General features: G+C 45.4%; 1 protein-coding gene across 1 annotated transcript in view; it reads left to right on the forward strand.

Moving 5' to 3' along the window:
• The window catches only part of LOC112247653, a 70,487-nt gene that overhangs the window by 17,911 nt on the left and 39,632 nt on the right, over nt 1-12,944 (forward strand). The window contains exons 2-3 of the mRNA XM_042306318.1: nt 3,939-4,004; nt 6,124-6,203. Of these exons, the coding sequence (XP_042162252.1) occupies nt 3,939-4,004; nt 6,124-6,203 (146 nt within the window). The remainder of the gene's footprint in view (nt 1-3,938; nt 4,005-6,123; nt 6,204-12,944) is intronic.

Raw genomic sequence — 12,944 nt, forward strand, 5'->3', positions numbered from 1 at the left:
TTTTAAGTGGGAGAACTTGCACAATTGGTGGCTGACTAAATACTTTTTTGCCCCACTGTATCTGCTTATCCACAGCAGCCTCATTCATTTCTTCAATCATTGAATGGGTTAGGCCTAGAGGTTTCAGGTGGTCAAAGTCCCAACTCACATGTCACTGGTTTACTGCTTCCTTCCTATATTGGCTAGCATGCTTTTTGATAGCTCACTGCTAGTGGTGTGTTTTGATGGTGAGATAGTAGCCTTTTTTTTCTCCATGTGTTTTTGTTGCATTCAGCACCACCACACCCACAACCCAATACTGAATGTTCTATGAGTTAGTCTATTTTTGTGTAGAGCAGGAGAGTCACTCATTTTTGCCCTGGGAGCCGCACGAGGTCCCTGGGAGCCGCACGAGGTCCCTGGGAGCCGCACTGAAAACGTGTTATTTGCTTGCTGTCCTCTATCATTTTATTTGTATATGTTCGATGCTCCCTGACTGTCTAGCTTTCATTTGGGTGATTTATTAGCGTGCAGGACACAGTAAAGAAACTGTATGAATGCAGGTCTATTATCATTTATACAGTTTCCATTTGGTCTTAGTAATTAAAAAATATGTTGAAGTTTATTTAAAAAAAAAACTTTTACTACCACCTCACGGGCCAGGCTGTATGTTTGATTATTTGGTGAGGGGGGTTGCATTGTAATTTCTGAAAATTGCCATATGTTGTGGAACACGGCAGTGTGGTGATAGGCTGTGATATTCACCTATTGATTTTTTTTCCACCACCGGAACAGCATTTGTCAAACTGGGAAAGCTGGTCTGACTTTGGCTGATTTATCTAGTAGAAACTGCTAATTTCCTAGTTGCTAAAATTCTACACTGTAACTCTTACTTTACACCATAAACTACTTAAGTAAAAATACTTTAATGTACTACTTAACTACTTTACAGTACTGCCTTCAACTATGGGGCTATAGCTGTATTTGACCACTTCTTTCTGAAATATTTTTCCTCAAGTTTTGTTCTGAAGGAGGGGGTTGTGATTGGGGCAATGGGAGAGAGGCAGGGTTTTAAGTGATGGCTAGGCTAAGTCCTGTTCACTAACCCAGAAACCAAAGAACCCTGCTCTAGCTGGATTCATTGGCTAGATTTGACCACTTTTTATTTAAGCTACCAGTTTCTTTTTTCACATTATGTTCTGGAGGAGGAAGGGGTTGGAATGGGGGGTTAAACTAATGACGCTGATTACTGGTTGAAGAAGAGAATTGGGTTGGTGACTTGGATTGTCGGTTTGTTCTGCTCGGAGATTTTTAAAAGGGAGTAACAACATGTGTTTGTATCCTGACAGTATTTTCTGGGAAAGTAACTTGTGCAAAGTGTTTAGCCCAAGTAACACTTCCTATGTAAATAAGCAAATTACAACATTTTGATTTTAGTAGAGTGGACTACTACTTAGTAGTACTACTTACAACATAGGCTATGTCAATGTAACTACTCTGTCCTTGATTTTGCCATTGTACCAAAACAACAACGGCATCCTGCGTTTAAGGGTTTTGAAGCTGTGGTGAGGTTGTGTGGTTGAGGACAAACTACTGTCAAGTGGAGGGATGTTGCCTTTGACCTCTTTACCGGATCAATGGGATTAACCATGTAGTTTAGGATGTAATGCATTGACCTGTTCATGGCTGCTTGGATACTTATCATATTATGTTTTGTAGTGAATGGTGCTCAGCCCAGTGAGACGCGTGAACGACCTCCAGCTGTGGCTTTGGCAGTTGAGAAGAGGGTCTTGTGTTCAGTGTATAGCCTAGCCTGCTAATTTTGTGTCTGTCAGGGCTGGCACAATAATTGTGTAACCGACAATTATGGATAAGAACCTTAAGAAATATTTTTGTTGTCATGATTGTTAATATATTAATTTTAGGGGGTAACATTTTTTGTTATCCCAGTACATGTTTTTAATTTTTACACGAAGAGGGTAGGCTAAGGGAATGGCACGATCAGGAGGAAAAGCTTAATTTTCTAAAATTCCAAGCTTTCAAAACCACTTTTTGAGACCAAAGCTGTGTTGTATTCATTAGGCTAAGTATGTCGTAGCTAATTTTTGGAAGATTTCATTGCCAGCTCAAAAAAAATGTTCACCAAAAATGTCAGTTATGACAATCGTTTCCCAATATTACACACTTGTCACAGCCCGTGTGTGTGGCAGCTTCATTAAATAGTATCCGCAAAACACCAGTCTCAACGTCAACAGTGAAGAGGCAGGGTTTTAAGTGATGGCTAGGCTAAGTGTCTGTTCTTTTGCCCATCTTAATCTTTTCTTTTTGTTGGCCAGTCTGAGATATGGCTTTTTCTTTGCAACTGCCTAGAAGGCCACCATCCCGGAGTCGCCTCTTCACTGTTGACATTGACTGGTGTTTTGCGGGTACTATTTAATGAAGCTGCCAGTTGAGGACTTGTGAGGTGTCTGTTTCTCAAACTAGACAGTGTAATGTACTTGTCTTCTTGCTCAGTTGTGCACCGGGGCCTCCCACTTCTCTTTCTATTCTGGTTAGGGCCAGTTTGCACTGTTCTGTGAAGGGAGTAGTACACAGCGCTGTACGAGATCTTCGGTTTCTTGGCAGTTTCTCGCATGGAATAGCCTTAAATTCTCAGAACAAGAATTGACTGGTGAGTTTCCAAAGAAAGTCCTTTGTTTCTGGCCATCATGGGCCTGTAATCAAACCCACACGTGCTGATACTCCAGATACTCAACTAGTCTAAAGAAGGCCAGTTTTATTTCTTCTTTATCAGAACAACAGTTTTCAGCTATGCTAACATAATTGCAAAAGGGTTTTCTGATGTTCAATTAGCCTTTTAAAATGATAAACTTGGATTAGCTAACAAAACGGGCCATTGGAACACAGGAGTGATGGTTGCTGATAATGGGCCTCTGTACGCCAATGTAGATATTCCATTACAAACCTGCCATTTCCAGCTACAATAGTAATTTACAACATTAACAATGTCTACATTGTATTTCTGATCAATTTGATGTTATTTAAATGGATCAAAAATGTAGCTTTTCTTTCAAAAACAAGGACATTTGTGACCCCAAACGTTTGAACAGTAGTGTATGTGCATTACGCTAATGTTTTTGTATTTTTGGGGGGGGAAATTTGATGGGGGGGCTTCAAGATAAAATTGGAAGTCCGTGGCGTTGTGGAGAATTAGGTTAGCTAGGCCTATATAGGAAGGATTGGTGTTTCTCAGTTCTCAGTGTTTGATCACTGAGAACATTTTTTTTAATGACCCTTCAAATCCGAAATAATACTTGTTACATTTTGTTAGCGCTGTCTCGTTGACCTCGAAGCATTGCTAATGCTAGCTAGCCACTTTAATATAAAATGTTTTCTCAAATTAACTAAGTTAAAAATTTTATGACTATGACTTCCATCTGCTGTCGACATCAGGATACAATTTGAGACCACTAGTTAGCACCAAAACGTGGTTATATAGCTTTGACTGCATGCTGACAGGGAATTCGGAGCCATTCAGAGGCTAGCTACACCAGCTTCCTGTGAAGCAATTGTAATGACAGTCCACCACAACATGCCCAAGAGTATCCTGATTAGCAAGGGGTAGTCTGTTTTAATTTCATTGCGTATTAGAAACACAGTTTGGGATCATTGAAGGGAATTCGCCAGTGGTTGAATGGGGAATTGGGCTTCCCAGGAGAATATTGTCTGCGGTTGCAACAGTAACCAAGGGGGGCGAGGCTTAGCAAAGGGTCAATTGTGCCATTTGGCAGAAGACTAGGGCCTTGTACGTACAATTCCAGTGAATGCAACGGGATGCATAGGCTTACATCTTCAGAGAACTGTAGGCTACATGTTTTTGGGCCTCCAATGGATACAAATTCCACAACACTTCTGGAATGTTCTGTATATTCATGGAATGCGTTGTTCTGTTTCCACAGGTTTTGAGAGCATTCTAGAAGGGTTGTTTGGGTCGAGGTTGGTGGAGGACCTAACGTTATTTAAAGGTGAGTCCGTATGTTGCACTGACACACAAACCAACATCACTTCCGCTAATTAAAACCGAAATTATGTCCCTCCCATTCATAACCACAAATCATTGATCCAAGACTCTTGAACTGAAGCCTGCGTTGATTTTGTTAACAAAATCAAACATATCAAGAGGTGCAGGGATTAGTATTCCAGTAGGCCTATTTGCCCCGCCCCCCTTACATATGAAGTCGGAGTTTGGAGCCGATGTAAAAGCATGTACGGTTCTTTTAGGCATTATTTGGGGTTTTGACAACTTCTTTTTGAGAGCTGTAAACAACTAAACGGGACTACAATACTATTTGTTTTGGCTTTAAGGAAAAGTACAATAGGATTATAGGATCCATACCAAGAAAATGATGGAAGTCAGTGGGGTTACAATATAAAAATGTGAGTTCAGCTAAACCTAAAGCTAGAACCCCCAGGGCTCCATTCAATTTGTCATAATCACACCGGCAGACCAATTCAGATTTTCATTCCACTAATTGGTCTTCTGACCAGGCAGATCAGCTCTTTTGGGAAAAATATTACAATTGGGCTGCTTGTGTAAACACAGAGTCCAAAACCTCCTAGTACTGCAAGAATGCTCAACAAACCATAGAACTCAAACATGTTACCAATTTGAATTAAATACTGGGACCTATTCTTAATTTCTATATTTTTTGTTGTTGAATTTTCTCCCTTTTTCTCCCCAATTTCGTGGTGTCTAATTGTTAGTAGCTACCATCTTGTCTCATCACTACAACTCCCGTACGGCTCGGGAGAGACGAAGGTTGAAAGTCATGCATCCTCCGATACACAACCCAACCAAGCCGCACTGCTTCTTAACACAGCGTGCATCCAACCCGGAAGCCAGCTGCACCAATGTGTCGGAGGAAACACCGTGCACCTGGCAACCTTGGTTAGCGCGAACTGCACCCGGCCCACCACAGGAGTCGCTGGTGCGCGATGAGACAAGGACATCCCTACCGGCCAAACCCTCCCTAACCCGGACGACGCTAGGCCAATTGTGTGTCGCCCCACGGACCTCCCGGTCGCGGCCGGGTTACGACAGAGCCTGGGCGCGAACCCAGAGTCTCTGGTGGCACAGCTGGCGCTGCAGTACAGTGCCACCCGGGAGGCCATTAATTTCTATACTTGATGAAGACGGGAATTAATTTATTAAAAAAAGACCCGGAAAAAATGATACTGGATTTTAAGTTAGTGTAACACATTGCTTATAGAACATAGAATACAATATGAACTTAGAGTGGTTAATGATGAACTGGCCATGAAAGCCTGTTCCATCAGACATTCTTCATTTAGATAGTTTAATAGGCCCTGTAGACCTAGTTCAACAGTGAATCAATATGAACATGCCCAACGCCTCTGACTAGGTATATTATTATGCTCTTTGCTGAAGGTTAGTAGGACTCTAAGCAAATGGATTTCCATGGCAACTGACAAACCAGGCACCAATTCGCGCTCACTGACACCATTTGGTAATTTTCTTTGTGTTGATGGTCTGAGATGAACTCCTTGTGTCTGTTCATGTTTACTTTTTCTATATCCCCCTCCCCATGACTCTTAAATGAATCCCCAAGGGGTACATGTTTAGTTTGTCTAAATTCCCCCTCCTCATGACTCTTAAATGAATCCCCAAGGGGTACATGTTTAGTTTTTTGCCTTAACACTGCACCGCTGATTTCAAATGATCAAAGCTGGATGATTAGTTGATTATGTGAATCCTCTGTGTAGTGCTAGGGCACTCGAGGACCGAGTTAGGGAAACACTGCTCTAATCTCATTTTAGGTATTCATGTAAGTAAAAAAAAAAAAAAATCAGTTGTGAATGTAGTGCATAATATAACCTTAGAAACCACATTCACTGGAAAATACTTAAAAAAAATAATTACCAATCAATTGTCAATATCTACTCGTGTTTTGATTTCTACAATAAGTGGTTGACTCTGACATCTGTGATCCTTAAGTCTAGGGGACTGTGTCAGTGTAGCCAACGTTTCTAAAGGGTTTATTTTGTTACCTTGTTCACCACCACCATAGATGTATTTTGTCGTACTATACCCTGTCCTTTCTAAAATGTCTTGTGGATCCACAGGCAGTGAGCCCGAAGGCGGTACAGACTGGTCATTTGACGAGAGCTGCCCGTTCTGCTGCGTAAGACGAGACAAAGTCAAGGTAACGACTTTTCTTTTCACGTCTTTCTCTTGCTCTATTGTGTTCTGCTGTTCCACCCCTAGATAAGTGTATCTTCTGTATTACCACACTACAAAAGCAGCAACATTGTCCTTTAGAAGCACCTTGTTTCTGATTGATTGAATAATTGGAAATGGAATAATTCAACAGTCTCTCTCTCGCGCAACTGTTGTACATGTACCTATCTGCTGTGAAGTGGTAATATTTTCAAAGACCAGGCTACACAGAAAGCACATTCAGAACTGAATGTGGAACAGCTAGGGCTAGGTTGTATGAATAGCATAGGTGTTATTCTGAAAGAGACCTAGAGGAAGTAGCTATAGCCTAATTTATTCTGAAAGAGAAAGCTTCAGAGCTTGAGGAACTAGACTTATGAATTGTTAGTATTCTGAAACATGAACTGACTGAGGCCAGATGTGAATTTGAAGGCCATACAGACTGTATATAATCTAATAGAGGCGAATTGGAGGGGAGTTTGCTCAAACTTCACCCATCAACTGGACCTTAGCCTGTAGAGAAGCAGAGCTGTGCCCATGAAAGCAGATCTGCACTTGAAGAGAAATAAAAATAACAAACTGCTCATCCTCCCATTCCACCTGGCTACTGTACTGATCTAGGACAGTGGTTCCAAAACTCAGTCCAGCTTTCAGCTGACTCTTGAAAGTCGTAATAGTAGAATGCACAAGGTGCTATTTTTTGTAATTGAGTAGTGCATTGTCAGTTTTCCTCTGTAATTGCAAACCTTACAGCTATTTATAACTTGTCAGAAGTGTCCGGATCAACTAGTCCATTTCAGCTATAATTTTTTAGTTGTTTTTACATTTAGATACATTTAGTTTTAATGTTTGAATCACTCAAATATCACATGCATACACATTAGATGTGGCGTAATCTATAGAACTGCATGGAAATTAGCTTTAAAATTTTAGTTTTTTTTCATCTTCACCCCACGACAAAATGTGTAGAATTGCAGGTAAATGCCAGCAAGAGGTGTGTGAAGGTATTTGTCATGAACAGTGCTTCTGCCCATAGAAATAGATGTGACCTGCGGGATGTTCCCCAATGCTGGATTGGGGGCCTGAGTGAAAAGGTTTGGGACCCGCTGATCTAGGAAAACAACAAACATTGCCCCTAACAGATACAGTCCAGGGTCAAATATTGACATCTCCCTAATGGATAAAGACCCAATGTAGTCTTTTGTAATCACCACTGTCTAATAAATATATTTTCATTAAACAGTGATTTATCATTTATTTCCCTGAGCCTCCTTTGGCCCTTGAAATGCTCAGTCTAATCGTGTGGGTGTTAGGAAACAAATTTGAAGATATTTACATGCACAGCCCTGATAGGGGATGGGCTCTAGACCATCCTTACCTAGATGAACAGTCTGGACTATTATAATCAGATAACATTGTGGTGTCATGATGTGGGCCATAAATTCCATCCCACCTGAACAGGCTGAAATTCTAGGATTCTTTTTCAAAAAGCTCTTATGCCCTTCATGTGTATCATAATTTTCAGAGTTATATTTGTACAAAAAAACAAGGAAATCATGTGTTTAACGGCACTGCGCCTTTACCCCCAACTAGGGTTGCACATTTTGGGGAATATTCAGAGGTGGAAACTTTCTGTGGGAATTAACAGGAATATATGGGTATTAACAAATGTATGCAAATTAATATTAATACCATTTAAATGTAATGGTTTTTGCATTGGATATATTTACCATATCATAAGGAGACAAACAACTTTTACCTTATCATAAGTAGACATAATTGCAAATTGATTAAATCCTTCCAATCAAAAAATAAATGGATAATTGTTACGAATTGAACTTTAATTAAATGACTCTTCACATGGGATTATTTCACTGAGCAACAAAATAAAGGGAATATTGAATGATCCATCGCATCTCCCAAAAATGTTTTCAACATAAAATGACAGTCTAGAAACCAAGGCTTTGGTTGTCTTCCTCTCGGGCTTCCATGTCTTCTCCCTGGACCTCCTCAATGTCTACCTCTTGAACTTGAACCTCTTGAACTTCAGACTCTGAGGCCTCATCTTCACTGTCACTTTCCAACCTTGTTGAGGATGGCTCGTTGTCAGGCTCAAAAAGCCTCAAATTTGCCCGGATGGCTACACATTTTTCAACCCTTGTACTGGTCAGCCTGTTGCGTTCTTTGGTGTGTGTGTTCCCAAACAAGGACCAGTTGCGCTCTGATGCAGCTGATGTTGGTGGGATTTGGAGGATGATGGAGGCAACATGGGAAATTTCCTCAGATCCACAAAGTCCCTTTCACCAGGTGGCTGATGAGATATGTTGGCACGACTGCCATAATGTATCACCATCCCAAAGCCCTTGCTTGGAAGTGTACTTCGACAGACTGCCAAGAACCTTGCCCTCTTCCAGGCCAAGGTGGCGAGACACAATAGTGATGACACCATAGGCCTTGTTGAGCTCTGCACCAGACAGGATGCTCTTGCCAGCATACTTGGGGTCCAACATGTACGTTGCAGTGTGTTTGGGCTTCAGGCACAAGTCTTCATGCTTTTTGATGCATTTCAGAACTGTAGTTTCCTCTGCTTGGCACAACAGTGAAGTGGGCAGGGCAGTATGGATTTATTATATTACATTTGCAAGCAGAGTCTGAACATCAGAAATGATGGCATTGTCTTCCTCAATCTATGCAATGGCTACTGCTATAGGTTTCCCTCTGCTTACCACTCTTTCCCAAAATACATCATCCAGTAGGATCCTCTTGATGGGGCTGTCCATATCAGCAGACTGTGATATGGCCATTTCTTGGAGACTCCTTCCCATCCAGGAGACTGTCAAACATGATGACAACACCACCCCAACGGGTTGTTGCTAGGCAGCTTCAATGTGGTGCTCTTATTCTTCTCACTTTGCTTGGAGGTAGACTGCTGCTATAACTTGATGACCCTTCACATACCTAACCATTTCCTTGGCTCTCTTGTAGAGTGTATCCATTGTTTTCAGTGCCATGATGTCCTTGAGAAGCAGATTCAATGTATGAGCATCACAGCAAATGGGTGTGAGGGTAGGACACTTCCACTTTAGACCAAGCAGCCTTCATGTTTGCAGCATTGTCTGTCACCAGTGCAAATACCTTCTGTGGTCCAAGGTCATTGATGACTGCCTTCAGCTCATCTGCAATGTAGAGACCAGTGTGTCTGTTGTCCCTTGTGTCTGTGCTCTTGTAGATTACTGGTTGAGGGGTGGAGATGATGTAGTTAATTATTCCTTGCCCACGACCGTTTGACCACCCATCAGATGATTGCAATAGTCTGCTTTCTCTGGTTTGCTTGCCCATCACTTGAACTCTGTATCCAACAAATTAGTAGATAAAGCATGTCTGGTTGGGGGGGGGGGTGTGTATGCTGGGTGAAGAACATTCAGAAATCTCTTCCAATACACATTGCCTGTGAGCATCAGAGGTGAATCAGTTGCATACACAGCTCGAGCAAGGCATTCATCAGCATTTCTCTGACTACATTCCTCCATTGAGTCAAATAAACTTCTGATTCCAGGAGGTTCATGAGCTGTTGCTAACAATAAGGTGTCTGATTCATCATTTTCACCTCGAATTGAAGTAGAGGGACTTTTGTCAGGTTGCTTGTTGTGTGCGCTGAGGGAACTTTATGCACTTAGCCAGATGATTCTGCATCTTTGTTGCATTCTTCACACATGATTTGGCACAGTATTTACAAATGTACACATATATTCCTTCTACATTTGCTGCAGTGAAATGTCTCTGGAAATCTTGGCATTTTCCTGTTAAGATTAGGAAAAAAAGGAGTAAAAAAAAACAATTCAATTTCATGTACAGATAAATAGTTAAAGGAGTTGTTCAATCTAACTGCTTAAGAAGTGTTTTTGAAATTAAACATGCATGGAACAGGTGAAGTAACACTCCTCAGTTAGCAGGCTCAAGCAAGTTAACCCACATGGTCGCAAAAACTACTTTGAAATGAAACACAATTTGCTGTAGTCTACTCTTTTACTAGTTAACAAAAAATCATGAATGTTATATAAAATATATTCACCCCACCCAGTATTGAAATCAAAACGTACCATAAAGCATGTAGTCCTTGTCTCAGACAGTGTAGTAGTGTGTGCTCAACAGCATCTCATTAGTGTGCAAGATCTTGAGAATCAGCTGCGCGCGCGATGGAAGAGGGCACTGCGCTCGCGCGATGGAAGGGGGCACTGCGCTCGCGCGATGGAAGGGGGCACTGCGCTCGCGCGATGGAAGGGGGCACTGCGCTCGCGCGATGGAAGGGGGCACTGCGCGCGTGATGGAAAGGGCACTGCGCGCGCGCGATGGAAGAGGGCACTGCGCGCGTGATGGAAGAGGGCACTGCGCGCGCGATGGAAGAGGGCACTGCGCTCGCGCGATGGAAGAGGGCACTGCGCTCGCGCGATGGAAGAGGGCACTGCGCTCGCGCGATGGAAGAGGGCACTGCGCGCGCGATGGAAGAGGGCACTGCGCTCGCGCGATGGAAGAGGGCGCGCGATGGAAGAGGGCACTGCGCTCGCGCGATGGAAGAGGGCACTGCGCTCGCGCGATGGAAGAGGGCACTGCGCGCGCGATGGAAGAGGGCACTGCGCTCGCGCGATGGAAGAGGGCACTGCGCTCGCGCGATGGAAGAGGGCACTGCGCGCGCGATGGAAGAGGGCACTGCGCGCGCGATGGAAGAGGGCACTGCGCGCGCGATGGAAGAGGGCACTGCGCTCGCGCGATGGAAGAGGGCACTGCGCGCGCGATGGAAGAGGGCACTGCGCTCGCGCGATGGAAGAGGGCACTGCGCGCGCGATGGAAGAGGGCACTGCGCGCGCGATGGAAGAGGGCACTGCGCTCGCGCGATGGAAGAGGGCACTGCGCTCGCGCGATGGAAGAGGGCACTGCGCTCGCGCGATGGAAGAGGGCACTGCGCGCGCGATGGAAGAGGGCACTGCGCTCGCGCGATGGAAGAGGGCACTGCGCGCGCGATGGAAGAGGGCACTGCGCGCGCGATGGAAGAGGGCACTGCGCGCGCGATGGAAGAGGGCACTGCGCGCGCGATGGAAGAGGGCACTGCGCGCGCGATGGAAGAGGGCACTGCGCGCGCGATGGAAGAGGGCACTGCGCTCGCGCGATGGAAGAGGGCACTGCGCGCGCGATGGAAGAGGGCACTGCGCGCGCGATGGAAGAGGGCACTGCGCGCGCGATGGAAGAGGGCACTGCGCTCGCGCGATGGAAGAGGGCACTGCGCTCGCGCGATGGAAGGGGGCACTGCGCTCGCGCGATGGAAGGGGCACTGCGCTCGCGCGATGGAAGGGGGCACTGCGCTCGCGCGATGGAAGGGGGCACTGCGCTCGCGCGATGGAAGGGGGCACTGCGCTCGCGCGATGGAAGGGGCACTGCGCTCGCGCGATGGAAGGGGCACTGCGCTCGCGCGATGGAAGGGGCACTGCGCTCGCGCGATGGAAGGGGGGCACTGCGCTCGCGCGATGGAAGGGGGCACTGCGCTCGCGCGATGGAAGGGGGCACTGCGCTCGCGCGATGGAAGGGGGCACTGCGCTCGCGCGATGGAAGGGGGCACTGCGCTCGCGCGATGGGAGGGGGCACTGCGCTCGCGCGATGGGAGGGGGCACTGCGCTCGCGCGATGGGAGGGGCACTGCGCTCGCGCGATGGGAGGGGGCACTGCGCTCGCGCGATGGGAGGGGCACTGCGCTCGCGCGATGGGAGGGGCACTGCGCTCGCGCGATGGGAGGGGGCACTGCGCTGGATGGGAGGGCACTGCGCTCGCGCGATGGGAGGGGCACTGCGCTCGCGCGATGGGAGGGGCACTGCGCTCGCGCGATGGGAGGGGGCACTGCGCTCGCGCGATGGGGAGGGCACTGCGCTCGCGCGATGGAAGGGGGCACTGCGCGCGCGCGATGGAAGGGGGCACTGCGCGCGCGCATGTGATGGAAGGGGGTTGCAATACCACAAATGTTAACTGTTATAAGCTAACTTTAAAAAAAAAAAAGATTTTAAGAAAAATTCTCCAAATTCCAGGGATTAACTTCCCATGGGAGATTTCTTCCCATGAGACCCTTTGCAACCCCACCCCCATCCCCTATGGTAACCTTAATCTGATCCTAGCTCTGTAGTTAGGGGAATCTTCGATTTACCACAAGCACTCTGCTAACCCATTCAGCACATCCTTAGCTTGCTCTGTGACAAATTTGCCACATAATTATTCAATCTTTCCAGATATCCACTGGTATGAGTTCTGTTTAGGGGTCTTTTATAATGATGACAATTAATCTTAGAATACACTCACAGAGCAAGTCATGTCATTCATGCAGCAAAGGTATTTATCTATCTTTATAAACTGGTTTGTTTGAGCCCTGAGTGCTGATTGACTGACAGCCGTGGTATGTCAGACCGTATACCATGGGTATGACAACATTTATTTTCTCTGCTGTAATTATGTTGGTAACCAGTTCATAATAGCAATAAGGCACCTTGGGGTTTGTGGTATATGGCCAATATACCATGGCTAACATGCTGACCGGACACGTCGCGTGCACAAGCGTGGTGAAATAAATGTAGAAATCCATGTTATTCAATTATTGCACCCACACTGCTGACGCACGCCAACAAGCGTCTGTGATGCAAAGGGCTAAAATAGAACTCCTTTCTATTTCTGATGCAGATTGCGCTGCAAGT

The sequence above is a fragment of the Oncorhynchus tshawytscha genome, linkage group LG25, assembly GCF_018296145.1.
Source record: "Oncorhynchus tshawytscha isolate Ot180627B linkage group LG25, Otsh_v2.0, whole genome shotgun sequence".
Taxonomy (NCBI): domain Eukaryota; kingdom Metazoa; phylum Chordata; class Actinopteri; order Salmoniformes; family Salmonidae; genus Oncorhynchus; species Oncorhynchus tshawytscha.